Source organism: Dipodomys spectabilis, unplaced genomic scaffold (genome assembly GCF_019054845.1).
Source record: "Dipodomys spectabilis isolate Male_0828 unplaced genomic scaffold, ASM1905484v1 ptg000175l, whole genome shotgun sequence".
Taxonomy (NCBI): domain Eukaryota; kingdom Metazoa; phylum Chordata; class Mammalia; order Rodentia; family Heteromyidae; genus Dipodomys; species Dipodomys spectabilis.
Window position 1 is genome coordinate 9171583 of NW_024870852.1, and position 19127 is coordinate 9190709.

The following is a 19127-nucleotide window of genomic DNA, read 5'->3' on the forward strand; positions in this document are numbered from 1 at the left end:
CCAAGCCCTCTTAGCAGGTACTGGGTGCTGATCTAAGCTTCAGGCTCTCAGTCCTGGAACCAACCCTGCAGCCCTGTGAGGCAGGTCAGATTCACAGATGAGAAGACAGAGGCACAGAGAGGCACACTCGCAGGGAAAGAGCTCTGGAATAGTAAATTGACTGGAACCAGCCACCTGTGGCTCACACCTGGCATTCTAGCTATTTAGGAGTTGAGATCTGAGGATCTCATTGCCAACCCACACAAGGAAGTCTGTGAAACTCTTCTTTCCAATCTGCCACCAAAAAGTCAGAAATGGAGCTTTGGTTCAAGTGATAGAGTACTAACCTTGAGAACAAAAAGTTCAGGAACAGTGCCCAGGCTGAGTTCAAGTCCCCAGGGGTATTGGTACAATACAAAGCAAACAGACTCTGAATCCTGGGCTTCTCCTAAGGAGAGGTGCTGAACACAAGTGCTAGGTTTGCTGCTGAAGTCACAAGAAACATCCTCAGGGAAATTTGCCACTGGCAATGCTAACGGTGCTGTCTTCTCCTAATCAGGAAGAGCAATAATGAATCTCCTGAAATGCCTTACTTCATTTCATCATTTCTCCTGTGTGGAAGTCTATAGATAGTTAGCAAATGTTCAAGACGAGTGTTTGTGGTCTTTTGGAAAATACAAAAAGCAGGGAAAACTCCCTCACACTCCCACCAGCCTGCTTTTGCTTTTCTGCATGTTTATTTTGGTTGGAGTTCCTAGTTGCAAACACGCCATAAGAGATTTTTGGATTCTGCATCTTTCAATTAACATAATGCCTTAAGTTAGTCTTCCACACTGGGGATTGAACCCAGGGAGGGGCCTGGTGCACACAAAACAAGGGCTCTTTCCACTGAGCCAAGATGCCAGTCCTTTGGCTTCTTTAAATTTTTGTTTTCCCAAAATCTGATCTTGCTTTTACCCAGGCTTGCTTGCTAGGGACTCCCAATCCTCCTGCCTCTGCCTTCTGAGTCGTTGGGATTAGGTGTGCACTACATCATGCCCAGACCTCCAGAGGATCATTTTTTATGTGTGCCTATGCCAGTTCTGGGGCTTGAACACAGGGCCTGGGTGCTGTCCCTGAGTTATTTTTTGTTGTTGTTTTTTTGTCGTGGGGCCTGAACTCTGGGCCTGGATGCTGTCCCTCAGCTCTTCAGCTCAAGGAAAGCACTCTACCACTTGAGCCACAGCGCCACTTTTTTTTTCTGCTTATGTGGTGCTGAGGAATCGAACCCAGGGCCTCAGGCATGCAAGGCAAGTGCTCTACCACTGAGCCACTTTCCCCATGAGCTTTTTTGCTCAATACTAGTGCTCTACCACTTGATCTACAGCTTCACTTCCATCTTGCTCTCCTGTTTGCTTGCTTTTTCTTCTTCCCCCTTCTGTCTGTTTGCATGCTCTGTCTCTCTGTCTCTGTCTCTCAAGTGGCTAACTGGAGATAAGAATGTCATGGACTTTACTTCTCTGGCTGGCTTTGAACCATGATCCTCAGATCTCAGCCTCCTGGGTGGCTAGGATTACAGGAATGAGCCACTAGCACCTGGCTAGGATCATTTTTAATGGTTGCAGAATATGCCATCTTCACAACTCTCTCCCCACTCTGCCTCGTTTGGAGCTTCTGTGGTTCCAATCTGTGATGCTATAGCAAATGTTCTTGATGTGACTTGGGAGACATAAATTCCTAACCGTGACTTTCTGAGCCAGTGTGAGGAGATGGCCAGGGGTCATGGGGCAAAAGGATCTTTTAGGTTCCAGCAATGAAACTGTCAGCCACTGTGCCCCCATCCTCTTCCAATGACTTCTTTGACCTCAGCTCCTAGGCTACAGGTTCCTTCCTGTCCTCTCAGATGTCCACACCTCCTTCCAAGCAAGGTCAGAAGATAATAACTCAACTTGTCCTAATGGGCTGTGGGACCTTAGCTACGTCTCTTCTATGGGGACTTCAGTTCAGGGGTGGAACACCTCTGTGGCCTGCCCAGTGAGTGTCCCTAAGTCACCGTGGACCCTCAGTGCCTTGTTAAGCTCTCTGGGCTCCACTCTGCTGCTCTTATGCAAGAAGCTAGAGTGATGGGAACATCTGGCAGGCAGAGGAGGACTCACTGGCAACAACTTGCTTATTTACTCCAGGGTAATAGACACTGCTAAGCGACAGAGATTCCCAGAACCCAGCACAGACCTAAAATATGGCTGTTCCATGAAAAATGCTACATGACCCAGCAGATAGATCACTCTATTCCAGCAACAAGAAGTTATCTTCAGCAAATAAGGCCACCTAGTTATAGCTGCAGTCTACAGTGATAGATGGACTGAAACTCATTCATTCACTCACTCATCCATCTATCCATCCCGGGTTTAGTGAGCACACTGAGCACCTCTGGGTTCCAGTCCTGCCAACATCCTGTCCTCATCTCCTCTCCATGTTCAGCCCTGACTTGGGGCCTTTGAACATGTACAGGTTTTGTCCAGAATACTCTTTTCATTGCTTCTCCATGGCTGGCTCAAGTCTTGGTTCAAATATTCTTCTCCCAAGAGACATTTTCCTAGTCACCCCATCTAAAGACCACATTTCCCTCATTGATCAGCATGTGCTGTTTCCCATCTAGCACCAAGCAATGAAACAAGCCTTAAAAGGCCAGTACTAACGTAAGCTTTTCCTGTTGAGGGTGCATCCATTGTCCCTTGGATGTCATCTCCAGGACTGCAGGGACCAGCGGTACCAGTTCACTCCTTCCTCCACAGCTTCCCATAATCACAGGAAATAAATGCTGGATGCTACAGGCACCATTGTAGGGAGTGAACTCAGGTACCCTGAGCAACTACTCTATGTCAGCTACCATTCCAAAGCCTCTAATGGTAATGAGTAACTCTGGTAATGCTCCCAATATGCATGAGGCAGCAACCCATATTCCCATCCTACAAGCAGGGACCCCTTCCCCAGTTTCTACCACAGGAAGCGGAAAGGCTGGGAGATGCTCCTGCACACCAAGCCACACGTGGGACAGAGTCTATGTGGGGACGGAAGGGGAAGCTGGCTTGGTCTACAAAGAAGGAAGCTGGAGACAGCTTCTGGAGGGATAAAAGTCTCAGATGAGCCCTGAGATAAGCAGGGGTCTCTGGGGTGCAGAAGGGGTACAGTGGAAGGAGGAATGTTCTGCACAGAGGCCAAGAGGACAGCAGGCCTAAAGATCTAGCCACAGGCTCATGTGGCTGTCCTAGAGGATGCAGACATTCACTATGGCTCTGTGTACCCTAGCCCCCTCTCAGCAACTGAAGTGAAAAAAAGTCCCAGGTCCTAGGAAGGTGGGCAGGGACTTCCAGGCAAGATCCTGGCACCAAATGGCTGACTCTGTGTGTGTGTGTGTGTGTGTGTGTGTGTGTGTGTGTGTGTGTGTGTGTGTGTGTGTGTGTGTGTGTGTGTGTACTGGGGCTTGAACCAGTAACTGGGTGCTGTCTCTTAACTTTCATGCTTAAGGCTGTCTCTATCACTTAAGCCACAGGTCCACTTCTGGCTTTTTTTTTTTTCTTCAGTCGGTCATGAGGCTTGAATTCTGGGCCTGAACACTGTCCTTGAGCTCTTCAGCGAGTGCTCTACCACTTGAGCCACAGTGCCACTTCCAGTTTTCTAGTGGTTAATTGGAGATGAGTCTCACAGATTTTCCTGGCAGGGCTGGTTTTGAACCATGATCCTCAGATCTCAGCCTCCTGAGTAGCTAGGATTATAGGCATGAGCTACCTAGTTTGTCTTAACTTTTGCTTAAGGCTTTTTGGTGGTTAACTGGAGTTAGGAATCTCACACAGTGTCTGAGTACCAAGAATTTCAGGGGTGAGCCACTAGTGCCCAGTGGGACTCAAATTTTATTCTAAGCATTCGAAGCCACACTTTCAAGGCCACCATAACTCCTAACTTCACAGAATCAAAGCACATTGAGGTCTCTGGAAATTGCTGTTGACTTTGTGACCTCCATTACCATCATGCCCTCTCTGGGTCTTAACTACCACCTGGTTTGGGAGGATCCAGCCCTAAAGGCCATCCCTCCTCGCCCCATCCGCTTAGTACCAATCAACAGACTGCCATTGGCAGGGAGCCTGGCACCGAGAGGTTCCAATGCTGGACTCTGTACACTGGCCAGCCCACTCTTACTGAGGCTGGCTCCCTGCCCCAGAGCTTTGCCCAGCAGCTTCTGGGCAGAGAGCTGAGTTCTGCTACCTTAGTACTGCCAAGACATGGGGGCTCCCTCGGGCTTGGACCAGAATTGGGGAGTGGGGGGGTAGAAGGTCTGCTGAGATCCTTCCAGAGACAAAGGAGCTGACCTGCAGAGTTCCAGCAGGAGCCCCGCTCCCCCTCCCTCCCCCCTCTCCCTTCCCAGTCCACGTGTCTCTATTGTCTGCTCCCCGCTTCAGGGAAAGACACAGCCTCGGATGTGTCAAAACCACCACCCCCCCGGCCGCAGGGAAATTAATTACTGGACGATTTTCTCTTCCTCTTGCAGCCGCTGCTCGCCTGGGCTAGGCACCGGAACAGGACGGGGCCGGCGTTGGCATGGGCGACTTGCTCCCCCCACCTGTCCGGGAAATAGAAAGTTGAACCCCAAACCCAATAGGGGGCTCCAGCGAGAATCCAAGCTGGGGGCGGGGTGGGGGTAACTTCCTGTAGTTAAGGCTGGGCATCCACACTGCCCACTTCAGAACTGGGGCAGCGGGAGGGGACTGCAGGCAGGGTGGCTGCTGATGGGCCCCCCTTCCCTGGGTCCCCATGTGCCTGGACCCCACGCTTGGGAGTGCTTGCCCTCGGCTCCCCTCGGCTTCCCCCTGCACTCTGCACTTTCCTTTGCACCCTCTCCGCGGGCGGGGGTCTTTCTTTTTGTGTGTCTTGATCTCCCTCTTCCTCCCGCGGGTGCCGGAGTGCGTTGCTACTTTCTCCATCGCGGTCTTTCTTCTCTCCGTGCTGCTCTCTTGCGTCTTTTTTGTCCTTCTCTTGGTCTCTCTGTTTCTATTTCTACCTTTTTCAGCCTCTCTCTCTCTCTCTCTTTCACGCGCGCACACACACACACACACACACACACACACTCCCCTTTCTCCGTCTCTGTGCCTTTCTCGCCCTCACTTTCTCCCCTCCTGCCTGCCTGCTCGCCGCTCCCTGCGCCCGGCCTGCCCCCACCGCCGCCGGTTCAGGGGAACGAGTGCGGAGCGATTGTCCTGGGGGACATTTGATGGATTAGAGCGCTGAACAGTTCCATTGCTGGAGGACCACCTGATCTCCTCCAGCCCGCGTCCCATATAAAGCCGGCAGCCGGAGTGCTGAGCACAGCTCCAGCGGTCGTCTGTCTGCGCGCCGCCGCCGCCAAGCCGGAGCCGGAGCGAGAGCCGAGCCGAAGCCGGAGCCGGGGCCGGAGCCGGAGCCAGATCCGGGGCCGAAGCCGAAGCCGGAGCCGCGGCCGAAGCCGGGGCCGGGGCCGCCGTCCCCGCTGCCGGCCCCGCGCGCCCGCTGGGAGCTGTCCAGTGCTGAAACCCCGCGCGCACAGCCAATCGCGCCGGCGGCCGCCGCCCCCCGCCGGAGCCCCCCGCGAGCGCCCCCGCCGAGCCCCCCGCCGGCCGCGCCATGCCGCGCTCCTTCCTGGTGAAGAAGATCAAAGCGGACGGCTTCCAGTGCAGCGGGGTGCCGGCCCCCACCTACCACCCCTTGGAGACCGCCTACGTGCTGCCCGGCGCCCGGGGGCCGCCCGGGGACAACGGTGAGTGCGACGGGGCTCGGGCCCTCCCCAACTTGGGCCGCGAGGAGGGGCGCGCGCGGCGGGGAGCCCGCGGGGGAGGCCTCTCGGGCCTGGCCCGGTGCGCCCCGCGGACTTTCCGGGGCCCCGGAGGGCGGGGCGGGGGCCGGGTGGTACAAAGGGAAAAGTCGCTGGTCGGCGTATCCCGCATCCACGCGCCAGCCCCCCCATCCCCACGCCTCCCCCCCCCCCCGACTTGGAAAGTTGTGGCCCTAGCCCTGGGCTGGAAGGACGGGGTGGGTGAGAGCAGACAGACAGGGAGCCCGTGAAGGGCCGTTATAGGGGTGCTACCTCACAAGACAGTTTGGGGGATACCCTCGGCGTGGCGGAGGGAGGCTGGCTGCCGGGTGCACCCTCCTGTAGAAGAGAGGGCAAGGACTGGACTACCAGTCCGGGAGAGGCGAGCCCCTGGGGGGGAGGGGGGCGCTGGGGGACCCACCCTCCCTTCAAACCTGCCCCCCCACCCCGCAATACCAAGCAAGTGCTCCAAGAACCCCTCGCAAGAACTCTTTTGTTACCCTCAGCCACATGCCTGTCAAAGGCTGGGGTTGTCCTGGGGACTGCAAAGAGAAGGGGGTTCTGGGAGGGGTACCCCTAAAGTGGTTCTTGTTCCCTTGGACTGCACTCCCTCTCCTTCCCCAGCTTCTCCCCCTCCTCTCCCCTCCCCCAGCAGTCAACACTGCTGCTCCTTGTAAGTCATCCCCTACCCTCCCTCCCCCCAACACATACTCTCTTCTCAGAGCAAGTTCCTGCAGGGACAAGGGCTTGGGGAACAAGAGGTCGTCCAAAGGGGCTGACCTCTGGGGAGGAGGGAGAAGGGGAGACTGCTTCCATGGGGCACCATCCTCCACCAAGGGATCACAAAGAGGCTCCCCTCTGATAGCCCCTACTAGGGCAGAAGCGTGGAGAGGAGGAGTCGCTTTGATACTGAAAGATCTGACATCACGTGTAGCATCAGCTAGAGAGAGAGAGAGAGAGAGAGAGAGAGAGAGAGAGAGAGAGAGAGAGAGAGAGAGAGAGAGAAAGGGCTAAGGATGTGGGGTGTGAGGATGCTGAGATGGCAAAGACTGGTGTCCCAGAAGGTGGTAGCTTCCACCCTAGGGTTTTCCAACACTACTCCCACATTCCATCACTCTGCCAAGTCAGGTAGAGCGATGGTGCTGGGCCCAAGGCTCTGTGACCTCATCAAGGTCAAAGAAGTTAAGGAGTGATCTGGGACACATAGCCCCTCAGCCCTAGTCTCCCTCAGCTACCCAACAGAACTCCCTTCTGTTCTGCCCCCGGGTCCCTTCTTCTCCTGTCCTCTCTTCTTGACCCCAGGGCTTATGGAAGACAGCCCAGAGGTTTGGCTAGGTGAGGGCTGGCAGGACTGAGGGTAGACCTGGAGTCACGACAAGGCTGGGACCATGTGCTGGGAGCTGGCCGGCATGAGGAGGTCTCTGCAAGTGTGCGTACAATCCCCTAAGGCTGGACACCAAGCTTCCTGCCAGGCCCTCTAGATCCCATCCCCAGGCCAGCAGAAGAAACCGGAGAAACCCTTCCCTCCCCACACAGCCCAAACTGCTGCTCCTGGGGAGGGAAATCTTGCCTTGAGTTCAGTGCAAAAAGGCTCTGGGAATGAATGGTGGAGAGTGTAGAGGGAGCAGTAGGGCCTCTATGGGGGTTCCCCTGGTTTGACACCCTGGAATCACCCTTTTCCCAAAGGGCTCAAAGCCAACTTCTGGGCCTCTGGGGAGCCCTGGGGCTGTTCTGATGGACACACGCCTGCTCTGGGATGCAGGAGCCCTGGCTTCTCACCCTGGCTTGCTGTGTGACCTTGGGCAGGTGCCTTCCTTTCTCTGGCCCTCAGACTCCCTGCAAGTGAAAGAGTTGGGATGTCATGAACTAAGCATCCTTCCAACTTTGACAAGCTCAGCTTCTGTGAAGGTCGAGTGTGGTGTGGGGCACCGCAGAGCCAGGCTTTCACAGAAGGCAAGGCCGCTGGCAGGGTTCCCTTGGGACTCAGCTCAACATGCACCCTGGCAGAGGGTGGCAAGGTTTCTGGGATCGAGCACTTTTTTTTCCTTCATGCTCTGCAGGCTGCCCCACAGATAAGACAGAACCCCTGACCTGGCCCCCACTGCAGTGACTGCTGTGCACAGTGCCAGAGACCTGGAGGTAGCACAAGCCTTGGCACACTAGAAGATGCAGGGCATGCCTGACTTTCCTACTTGCAGGCACCTCTCCCCTACCCCGGCTGTGGTCCAGACGGGCAGTGCAGGCTCCAGGGGGTGGGTGGGCAGGGCCCCGAGGGTCCTCCCAGAGCCCACTGGCTCTAGTGCCCCCGTTGTCTCCGCTCTGCCGGAAATAACCTTGCTGAGCGGTTGAGGGAAGTGTGAAAAATTGCTGAGCCGACGTTTTTCTCTCCCAGCATGTGTAAGTGTGCTGGGTAAACAAGGAGAAAGAGCAAAGGGGGGAAATGAGGAGAGGGAGGGAGGAGGAGTAGGGGAAGGAGGGAGGGCCGAGGGAGGGCCTGAGGCTGGAGATAGTTCTAGTTATTAGAAAGATCCTTTTACAAGCCATTCCTGCAGCTTGGGCTGCTAGGTCAGGATGAGCTGGTGGGAAGGAGACTTGGCGGTGGGGGGAGGGGGGGCTGTAAAGGTGGAAGTCAAAGAACATCAGGATCCCAACTGATAAAGATGCAGGGCCCCAAATGAGAGGTGAGCATGCCCAGCTCTGGGAATGAGAATGGCAGACTTCCTGGATTCCTCTTCCTCCTCCTCCACCTTCTCTCCCCCACTTCTCTCCCTCTCCCCCCTCCTCTCTGCTTCCCACTCCCTCCCTTTTCAGCTTCTGTCACCTGGCAGGGAAAAAGTACAGCAGGTGTGTCTGGGTTCCATGTTGACCTCAAGCCCACAGAATCTCAGAAATAGGGAAGGGATACCCCCAATTGAGAAAAGCTCTTAGAAGAAGGGGGTGAGCTCCAACCTACCATCTTCTCCAATATCTCTCATGCCCCTGGCATTCCACTACTGATTGCTGACTCCCTGGAGCCTTCCCTTCCTCTTTTGAGTGGCTCTGAGCACAGATGCCTCTCTATGAGGTGCCAATTCACATTCCCCTATCCCTCCCTCCCCATAGAACCTCGCCCTCTGACCCCACCAAGGCCACCCCAGCCAATCCTAGGCCTCCATCTGGGGTGATACTGGACTCTCAGCCATTCCAGAGGAGGTGTTGCTTGTCCACTTGCATACTGATGGTTTCCACAGATCCCCACCAAGGGCATCCCCCAGAGTGACCCTTCCCTTTCTCACACTTAACGCAAAACTCTAGCTGGGAGCAGGGCAGGCCTCCCTCTGCACCGAGTCCTGGCCTGCCCCCATGTCCTCTGAGTGCATCCAACCCTGGCCAATGAGGAATCAATGGCAATCCAATAAGGCAGTTGTCTGCCCTCTGCAGCTGCATTAGGCCTCCCCCGGCGGCTGGCCGAGGAAGCTCTCCTGTCCTACCCATGGGCTTATCTAGTTGACATTAGACCAGCTCCTGCTTCCTCTCCTTGCCTGATGGCGCCAGGGAGACGATCCAGGCCAGGCCTGACAGCCCAGCCTAGCAGCCCCAGCTACTGCCCATCTACGATGCACCTTGGGAAGTCCCTGAGGGAGAAGGGATATAAATGGGCTTCCCCAATCCCTCAGCAAAGAAAAGGCTGGGAGGGGATGCCCAAGAACACACAGTAGGCCCATCTGCTGATCAAGCTGCTTCTAGGGGAAGCATACTCAAGGTTCATACTCAAGATCCAGGTGAAAGACATGTCTGAAGTCCAGGTCCAATGTCCAACTTCAGTTCCAGGACCAGGCCCAAACTCTAGGTCCAAGGCCAGTGTCTAGGGTTATAGGACCAGGTCTGAAATCCAGGACAAACCCAGGTTTACATTTCAATGGCTAGGAACTGGTCCAGGTCAAGATTCTGGGTCTAGGGTTAAGATTCATGTCTAGCATCCTGGTAGAGTATACCTATAATCTTAACTAATTGAGAAGCTGAGTTGGGAAGGTTTGTGGATCTAGGTCAGACCAGGTAGAGAAGTCCAGGAGACTCCTTGTCCACCAAAAGCTGGACCCAGTGGCTCATGCCTATTATCCTAACCACAACAGGAAGCCTATAAAAAGCAGGTGACCGCACAGGCATTCAATTCAGGCAGGAAGTGAGACCCTATCTCAAAAATTATCAGCACAAAAAAGGGCTGGAAGTGTGGCTCAGTGGCAGAGTGCCTGCCTAGCAAGCACAAGTCCTTGAGTTCAAACTCCAATACTTGAATGTGTGTGTGTGTGTGTGTCCAATTTCCAGCCCAAGATCATGTGTGGATCCACTCTCAAATCTGGCTGGGCTCAATTCAGCCCCACCATGAGCCCCCTGGGTGTCCCTGGCCTTAGTTTCTCAGAAAACAGAGCAGCTGAACATGACCCTGATGTCTTTCCAGCTCTGACTTTCTGAGAATTCAGAAGTCTGATTTTCCTATGAGTTAGCAGGGCTTCATAGAAATGTGGAATAGCAGGGCCCATGACAGGTGTGGAACCTGAGGGGGCCTATGGTTCCCAAGCAAAGAGAGCTGGAGGATGGGACCCGACACCAAGTCCTATGCTGGCCACAACATATATGGCCTAGAGGCTCTCAGGCCACACACACACACACACACACACACACACACACACGCACACACAGAGACAGGGTGGTCAGGAGGCTGCACTGTCGTCTGCAGAGACAAAATAGGGCGCCAGAAATCACAAAAGCCTCACTAGTAGAGCCAGCCACTCCTTCTGGTCCATGCTCTGCCCACACCTTCTAGACTCCCCCCTTCCAGCCTGGGGGCTCCCTAGGGGGCAGGGTGAAGTACTACTGAGAGAGATGGGGCTCCCCAGATCTCTTGGCCTCCTTCCCAGACGTGGTCTCACCGGAGTGAAGTGTCTACTGCCAGCCTTCTTTTTTTTATTTTTAATATGTTTTTATTGTAAAAATACTGTACTTCCAAACATCTATTTTTTTTGGGGGGACAGGCCCTCTGACCACAGCCTTTGAGGGCAGGGAGGGGCTGAGAGGAGTAGAGCACTGGCAGCAAGACACTGCTTCTAGAAGGAGCCCCAGAAGAGGCTGTTTCAGAACTCCTGTCCCCAACCAGGGAGGAAGGGAGTGAGGGGGGACAGGAAGCTCCTCCAGCATCCATGGCCCAGTGACTTGTGACTTTAAGCCCCTCACACCTCTGTCCATGTGCCCCCTTGAAAAGTCCTCCCAACTGCTTCCCGCAGAGCCATGGACCTCCCTGTGAGGCCTGCAGGAATTGGGTCACAGTCACAAAAGGACTAGAATAAGGGGGATTCCAGGAAGCAGTGGAAGTGGCAAGGAGCTTTGGAATTCTCTAGAAGCCCCCCAAGCCTGGGTCAGTGTGCATCAGCCCCAGTCATGCCAAGCCAGCTATCAACTCTGTCCTCTCCTTGTGTGGACGCAGGGCTCCTCCCCCGTGGGCAGAAGTACCAGCTGCTAGGCCTTCAGAGGAGGTGGGTGTCATTTCTGGTCCAGTGCCCAGGGAGCCTCTAACAAAGATGCTATATAATAGGGGGAGGGGGAGGTACCCAGCCCCTTTGCCCAGCTCTGTGCGCAGACAGGAGAAACTATTTTTATCCTGCTTTGCTGCTGACAGACCTGGCTTTCTGCTCAGCTGGCTGGAGCTGATTCTTGAGGCCCGAGGCCCTGGCACAGCAAGAAGCAGCTGTAAATAGACGCGTGCAGGCAGCCCCTGCATCCCTGCCTGGCAGGGGGGACCTCCTTGGGAGCACTGCTTCCTCGGAATCTGGCTCCCCAAACCCCTCTCTTCCTGCACATCTCAGGGACAGGGAAATGGGATTGGGATGAGAAATTCCCTGGAGGAAACTTGGCACCAGAGGAGTTTGGGAGAAACTGGGAAAGAGAGTTCTCTCTCCATTAAGAAGAAGAGGGCGCCTGCAAGGGCTGTGGTGAGTGCTTGTTCTATAACTCGAGGTGGGCCAAGGCCCCTCTCCAGGCTCTGTCTCTCCACAGGAAGGGCACAGAGGGATGTGACCTTAGACTTGAACTAACATGTATAAATCACTTACCAGGAAGCTTGCATATAGTAAGTGCTCCATAAGTATTTGTCCTGTTAGGTATTATTTACGAAATTTTACTAAGTGCCCAGCATTTTCCAGAACAGCTTCTCCCTGTCCCAACACCTCTATCCGAATGGTGCGAGTGAAAAAAAGAAAAAGAAAAACACAGCTCAACCCCCAGGTGACACTCTCTTTCCCCAGCAGGCCCCCACACCCTCTCAGGTTGTTCAGAGAAAACACAGGCTTTGGAAGTTCAAGCGTGCTGTCCCCTCCAGGGAGCTGGGATCCATCCTCCACCCTTGCCAGCCTCCAGCACAGTACAGCGCCAGTTCCTCAGCATGGCTGTGCCGGCTGCCAGGACAGGGATCCCCGAAGGACTTGTTGCGGGTCCCCATGCCATCTAGAATCATACAGTAGTGGGCCACAGTGTCTGCAGGCTGTGAATTCTCCTAAACCTCACGTCCACAACTCCTTTAGCACCAAAATTATGTTGTTGAACGGTTTCCAGCCCTTTCATCTAAACCATCAAGTCTGGGCAGGGAAAAACAGTCACCTGCAGGTGACATGGATCCATCTCCAGCATGTCTCTGGGCCCTTCCCAAAGGCTCCATGTTAAGGATGACTCTGCTTTCTGCTCCTTAAATGGAAGATTTCAGCCCAGAGAGGCAGTACAACCTGCCCAAGGTCACCTTGCCAGGGTCCCAGTTCCTTCCTGTCTTTGTGGGACTCAGGACAAAAGAGACCTGTCTCCACTTGTCAGCTGGAGGACAAGTAGTTCAGCCATCATCCTGGAGGCAAAGGAAGACACTTCAAACCTGTCTGAGTTCCATGCATAGGGTGTCCTATAGGATTCTCCAGGGTTGAGTCCCAGAGAGGGGAGGTGGCTTGCCCAAGAGAACTGTGTATATTTCTGAATCACCAAAAAATGTAAAGATAATAATGACAACAATGATAGTAACAGCTCAAGAAGCTACCAATTGTGTGCCTGGTATCAGGTAAACATTTACACGCACCAATTCATCCAGTGTTTTTAGGGACTCCCTTCTTCAGATGGGCAAGCAGAGGTTGAATCACTTGCCTGAGGACACACAGGGCAGAACTGGATAAGCAAGGAATGGAGGCCACAAAGAGCAGTAGAGAGAAACACCAATTTATCCATGATGCACAGAGTCAACCTTCTTCTTGTACATACTGAGCCCAGAGGGGTTAAGCAACCTGGTCACCATCACAAAGGAAGGTACCTAATCCTAGCATGACCATAAAAACTGTCATTCAGCCAGGCGCCAGTGGCTCCCCTTGTAATCCTAGCTATTCCAGAGGCTGAGATCTGAAGATTGCAGTTCAAAGCCAGCCTGCAGGAAAATCCGTGAGACTCTTAACTCTAATAAACCACTAGAAAACCAGAAGTGGTGCTGTGGCTCAAGCGGTAGAGCACTCGCCTTGAGCTGAAGAGCCCAGGGTTAGCACCAAACCCAGAGTTCAAGCCCCACAACCGACAAAAAAAAAAGTCATTCGTGACTCTCAATAATGTCCAATTTACATCCACTAGGCATCAGGTCTGCACCAGCAATGCCTGTTCTGGAAGAAATTCCACATGCATCTCTAAAGCAAATGAATAGTCCTTGTTTAAGGCACACCAATTTGTATAGAAAGCTTCCAGCATCCAGTTTGAGGTGATGCAGTGCTGCCGGCTACCAGCAGATGGCACCAACAGCAGAATGCACACTCCAGCAAGGGCTGCCTGCTGTGCACCAGTTTTCTCCCAGAACAGGATGAGGAAATCACACATCCTGATGAGGAAACAGGCCCAGAAAGGAAAGAGAAAGATATGCCAGGCAGACGCCAAGAGAACTGCAGCACAGAACCTGTTGGTCAGAACAGTCAACATGTATTACCACGGTGGGGCTTTTACAAAATCCTGGCTCAGGGGCTGGGAAGGTGGCTCACTGGTAGAGTGCTTGCCTTGCATGTATGAGGCCCTGGGTTCGGTTCCTCAGCACCACATAAGCAGAAAAAAGCCGGAAGTGGCTCTGTGGCTCAAGTGGTAGAGCGCTAGCCTTGAGCTGAAGAGCTCAGCGCCCAGGCCCAGAGTTCAGACCCCACAACCAGAACACTCCCCCCCCCCAAAAAAAAATAAAAAATCCTGGCTTAGGCTTACCTTCTGCAGGACCCAGGCTCTGGTGTCCTCATCTGAAAAATGGGGTAGTGGCACAGAAGTTAAATCTTTTGTCTGAAGTCACAGTTATGGGCCAAGGATATAGTTCAGTGGTTGAGCCCTTGCCTCATACACATGAAGCCCTGGCTTCCATCCCCAGCACTGAGGATAAAAATAAGGAAGGAAGGGGTGGAGGGAGGGAAGGAGAGAAGGAGGAAGAGAGGATAAAGCCAGGTATCAGGGCTCACATCCATAATCTTAGCTAGTCAAGAGGCTGAGATCTGAGAATCACAGTTTTAGGCCACCCCAGAAAGGAAAGTTTGTGAGACTCTTATCTCCAATTAACTACCAAAAAGCCAGAAGTAGAGCCATGGTTCAAGTAGTCTAGCCATGAGCACAAAGAGGCTCAGGGACAGTGCCCAGCCAAGACCTGAGTTCAAGCCCCAGGATCAGAAAGGGAAGGAAGGAAGGAAAGAGAAGGAGGGAGGGAAGGAAAGGAAAGACCAATGGCCAAAGCCATGTAGCTAGGACTGGTAGGGGGCAATCTGGCACCAAAGTTATGCTTTTAACCAATATGTCACTGTTCTGTAGTAACAGTACAAAGCACGGGTCATGTGGCAGGAAAACAAAATAGGACCCAAGGTACAGAATGATAGATGACTTTCCCAAAGTCATTGAGCTAGAATCTGTGTTGGGGTATCAAATCCTTTTCCCTTCCATGGCCTGGACCACGTGCCCACCTGTCTGTCCCACAGAGCAGGCAGGCAGGAGCTCCTATAGCGGAGCCTGGTCAGCTGGCAGATGAGGATGGCTGGTGAATCGCCATCACTGGCTCAACAATCACTTTAGTGAATGGGGCCCTGGAGACAGGAGGAGGCAGCCCCACATGGCCCCCTTCCCTGTCCCCAGGGACCCCTGAGAGTTCACAATCCCTGCTCTACCTCTGAGCATCACCACTGGACCTCAGTCATCTTCTCTGAAATAAGTGGCTCTTGTGATGATTCAGTGAGAAGATGGGGGGTGGGGGAGGAGTACAGCTGGTGGGGGCACCAAGCAGTGAACTCAGTCCAAAGTAATGCTCCCTGGACATTCACAGTTTAGCACCAGGCTGGTTGGTTTCTGGTCTGGGGAGGGTGGGGTCTTCCAGAATCAAGGGGTATGGGAGGTGAGATAGGGTGTTGAGAGGCCAGGCACCCCTCCCCAGACTTAAAAAAAAAAATGCCACCGCTGCTGTTCCCTTGGCCTCTGACCACAGAGCCCTCTGCTACCAAACTGGTCATCAGATTGCCCAGCCCTCTGAGTGCAGAGGGTGCTGAGCCAGCTGCAGCTGCAACAGAGGGAGAAGAAGGGCACACTGTGGCCTTGGGTGCCAGGGGACAGACTTCACCCCGTGACTGTCCTGAACGCCAGAGGAGAGGCAAGGGCCTGGAGGCTGGGTTGGCCAGGTTTGAGGGAATGCAGGGTGACCAGTATGTCCTGCCTACTGTCTGGCTCCCCAAGCTTCCCCCTGCTCACCTCACAGCAGGGGGAGGGGGTAACATGGCTCAGGGGTCGGATGGAGAAGGGCAATGGCACTTTGCTATTCCCCAGCTGCAAAACCTCGGTAAAGGGCCTAACCTCCATTGTTCTCCAGAATCAAAGGACAATGGAAACACTTGGTAATTAAGTGCCAGGATGATAAGTTTGTTCAATGTCTGCCAGGAACTCTCTCCCAGGAGCCTAGCCCCCAGGGTCCCCAGGGAAGGTGCTGGGACCAGAAGAGGCTACGGGAGGCAAAGACAGATGAGGTGGCCCCTGCCCTCTAGAAGCCCTTATGGAATCCCCTGGGACAGCCTGCCTGCCCACGTACCAATCATTCAAAGCATGACAGAAGGGATTTCTGGCCCAACTGCAGCTAAGTGGGAAGGGGAGGGGGAGGGAGAGGCCCATTCTTACTGGGGACTGGAAAAGGCTTGCACAAGAGCCAGCCTTGGGAGAAAGTAGGCTGAAGCTGCCTTTCAGAAGCAGCTATTACATGCCAAGCTCTTGACCTTTGAACTTCTCCAGCAACCCTTGGAGGCAGAGAGCTGGGCGAGGTGGACTGTAGTTCATCTTTGCAATATCTATTTATCCCACATCTGCTGTGACCCAGGCCAGCTAGGCACACAGACCCAGCCCCAGAACTCAAAAGTGTAGCTAAGGAAAGCAGACAATTAAATACGCTTCACCAAAATCACTTACAAGCAATAATTATAACAGCTAACATGTTTATCACAATTATAGTGCGCTCCCCCTCGCTTTTTCTGTTTCCTCACAGATTAAAACAGACTGGCAATAGTAGCTACTTCTCATGACTAGTATATGTGTTCACCTGGGCATAGCACCCAGGCATAGCCTGGATACAGTAACAGCATAGTACAGTACTACTTTAACATCATGTTTTTATATGCTTCACCCAATGACCCTGAGAGGGAACATTCAAACTCCTTTTTTTTTTCAGTCCTGAGGCTTGAACTCTGGGCACTGTCCCTCAGCTCTTCAGCTCAAGGCGAGCGCTCTACCACTTGAGCCACAGTGCCACTTCCAGCCTTTTCTGTTTATGTGGTGTTGAGGAATTGAACCCAGGGCCTCATGCATGTGAAACAAGTACTCTACCACTGAGCCACTTTCCCAGGCCTCAAACTCCTTTAAAAAAAAAAAAGTTTGAATTATTTACTTTTGTTGGCTTATCTACTTAGTTGGTTTTATTTTGAGATCATCTCCATATTTAGGGTCTTGCTATGTAGCCCAGGTTAGCCTGGAATGCACCATCTGCCTGCCTCATCTTCCCTAGTGCCGAGATGGTAGGCATGCACCTCCAAAAAAAAAAAGTTATTTTTAAGACAGGATTTTGCTGTGTTACATAGGCTGGCCTTGATCTCCTGGATTCATGTGATAACTCCTGTTTCAACCTCTCCAGTAAACTGGAAAGACAGACATAGTGGGGCTGGCTCACACCTGTAATCCTAGCTACTCAGGAGGAAAGTGGTAAAGTGCCAGTCTTGAGTGAAAAAGCGCAGGGACAGCGCCCACGTCTTGAGTTCAAGCCCCACGACAAAAAAAAAAAGTAAGCAGAATATGCTTGGAACGAAAGATGGGCCAAGATTTTAATCTCAGTTCCATTACTCAACTGCTGTAAGCTTAGACAGATTGGGTGGCCGTCTGTGCCTCGGCTTCCCCATCCACAAGGAGTATCATAACAATACCTTCACTGCACGGCTGTACGTACCTAAGAGTAGGTAAAGCCAGGGCTGCAAGGACTGACATGGCAGTTTGTTGTAGCTGGGGAGGATGCGGACCCGGCCAGCTGGCCATAAGGGTCCTGAGCCCTGTGGGTGGCAGGCCCAAGGAGCCGCCACCATTGCCAAACTGGGGAGGTGGCAGCGCGCGCCCCAGGAAGCCTCCCCCCGGGCCTGCCCCTCACCACCGTGCCCTTGTTGCCCTCCCAGGCTATGTTCCGCACTGCCTGCCGCCCAGCAGCTACGATGCCGCCGACCAGAAGCCAGGCCTGGAGCTGGCGCCCTCCGAGCCCGCCTACCCGCCGGTGGCGCCCGAGGAATACAGCGACCCCGAGAGCCCGCAGTCGAGCCTGTCGGCGCGCTACTTCCGCGGGGAGGCGGCCGTGACCGACAGCTACTCCATGGACGCCTTCTTCATCTCCGACGGGCGCTCGCGCCGGCGCCGAGGCGGGGGCGGTGGGGACGCGGCGGCGGGGGCGGGGGACTCCGGCGGCGGCGGCGGCGGCGGAGGGGGCGGCGGCGGCGCGGGGGAGCGTGCGGGGCGCGCAGGGGCGCCCGCGGGGGGCGGGCACCGGCACGCATGCGCCGAGTGCGGCAAGACGTACGCCACGTCGTCGAACCTGAGCCGCCACAAGCAGACGCACCGCAGCCTGGACAGCCAGCTGGCGCGCAAATGCCCGACGTGCGGCAAGGCGTACGTGTCCATGCCCGCGCTCGCCATGCACGTGCTCACGCACAACCTGCGCCACAAGTGCGGCGTGTGCGGCAAGGCCTTCTCGCGGCCCTGGCTGCTGCAGGGCCACATGCGCTCGCACACCGGCGAGAAGCCGTTCGGCTGCGCGCACTGCGGCAAGGCCTTCGCCGACCGCTCCAACCTGCGCGCGCACATGCAGACGCACTCGGCCTTCAAGCACTACCGCTGTCGCCAGTGCGACAAGAGCTTCGCGCTCAAGTCCTACCTCCACAAGCACTGCGAGGCCGCCTGCGTCAAGGGCGCCGAGCCGCCGCCGCAGCCGGCCCCCGCCGGCCCCGCCAGCTGAGCCCTGCGGCCCGCAGAGCCCGCTCCCCCCCCTCCCGCCGCATCCCCCTCGTCCACGCCCCTTCCGGCCCACCACTCGCTGCCGGCCTTGTCTCCTTTCCTCCCCACACCACTGGGATCTTGACACACACTCCTCCCTCTCCCCGCCGTCCGCGCCTTCGAGGCTCCCAACTCAGGCACCAAGTCCGCATCGCTATCCTTTTCCTCTCCCCCCCCCCAGCCCGAAATCTCGCCTTCTAACTTTAAGTCCTGCCTTCTCGCCTCTGACCGCCCCCCCCCTCTAGTGGAGGCCCCAATCAAAGGCCCAGTGCTACCCTTGACGCCCATGCCTGCCTCAGTTTCCCCTATCCATACTAGGATGATACAGGTTCCGCACCCCACCCCCACCCCCACCTCCCATCCAACCTCAGGCCTCTGCTGAGTTTCCTTGTGTGTCCACCTGGGGCGCGAATCCTCACCCTGATTAGTGTCCACCAGTCTTCCCCCCTCCTCTATGCCAGGGCCTTAGGACCAGCTGTTCATGCCCTTACCCGCATTTCTGACCCTCTTCCCACAGTGCCCTCCCATCCCTTCCTCTCTCATGCCTCCCAGGAGTTTGCCTAATATAGTGCAACTTGAGGGTCAGTTCGGGGTCCTGGTCCCTCTCGCCCCAGGACAGCCCCCCCCTCCCTACCCAGACCCGTCGTCTCCCCGAGTCTCTGAGCACTTTCCCCACCCCCTTGACTGCAGGCTCCCCTCCGTATTTGCTAGGGGAGGCCCGGAGCACCTCACCGATGCCCGTCCCTTTTGTCTGCCTGCC

The 19127-nt window shown here is 54.8% G+C and overlaps 1 protein-coding gene across 1 annotated transcript; it reads left to right on the forward strand.

The window, feature by feature from the left end:
- The first annotated feature begins 5613 nt into the window (after positions 1 to 5613).
- Positions 5614 to 18329, forward strand: Scrt2 (scratch family transcriptional repressor 2). Its single transcript, XM_042694493.1, has 2 exons — positions 5614 to 5746; positions 17500 to 18329. Exons 1-2 carry the CDS (start codon positions 5614 to 5616, stop codon positions 18327 to 18329), a joined length of 963 nt encoding a protein of 320 aa, XP_042550427.1.
- Positions 18330 to 19127: the final 798 nt, after the last annotated feature.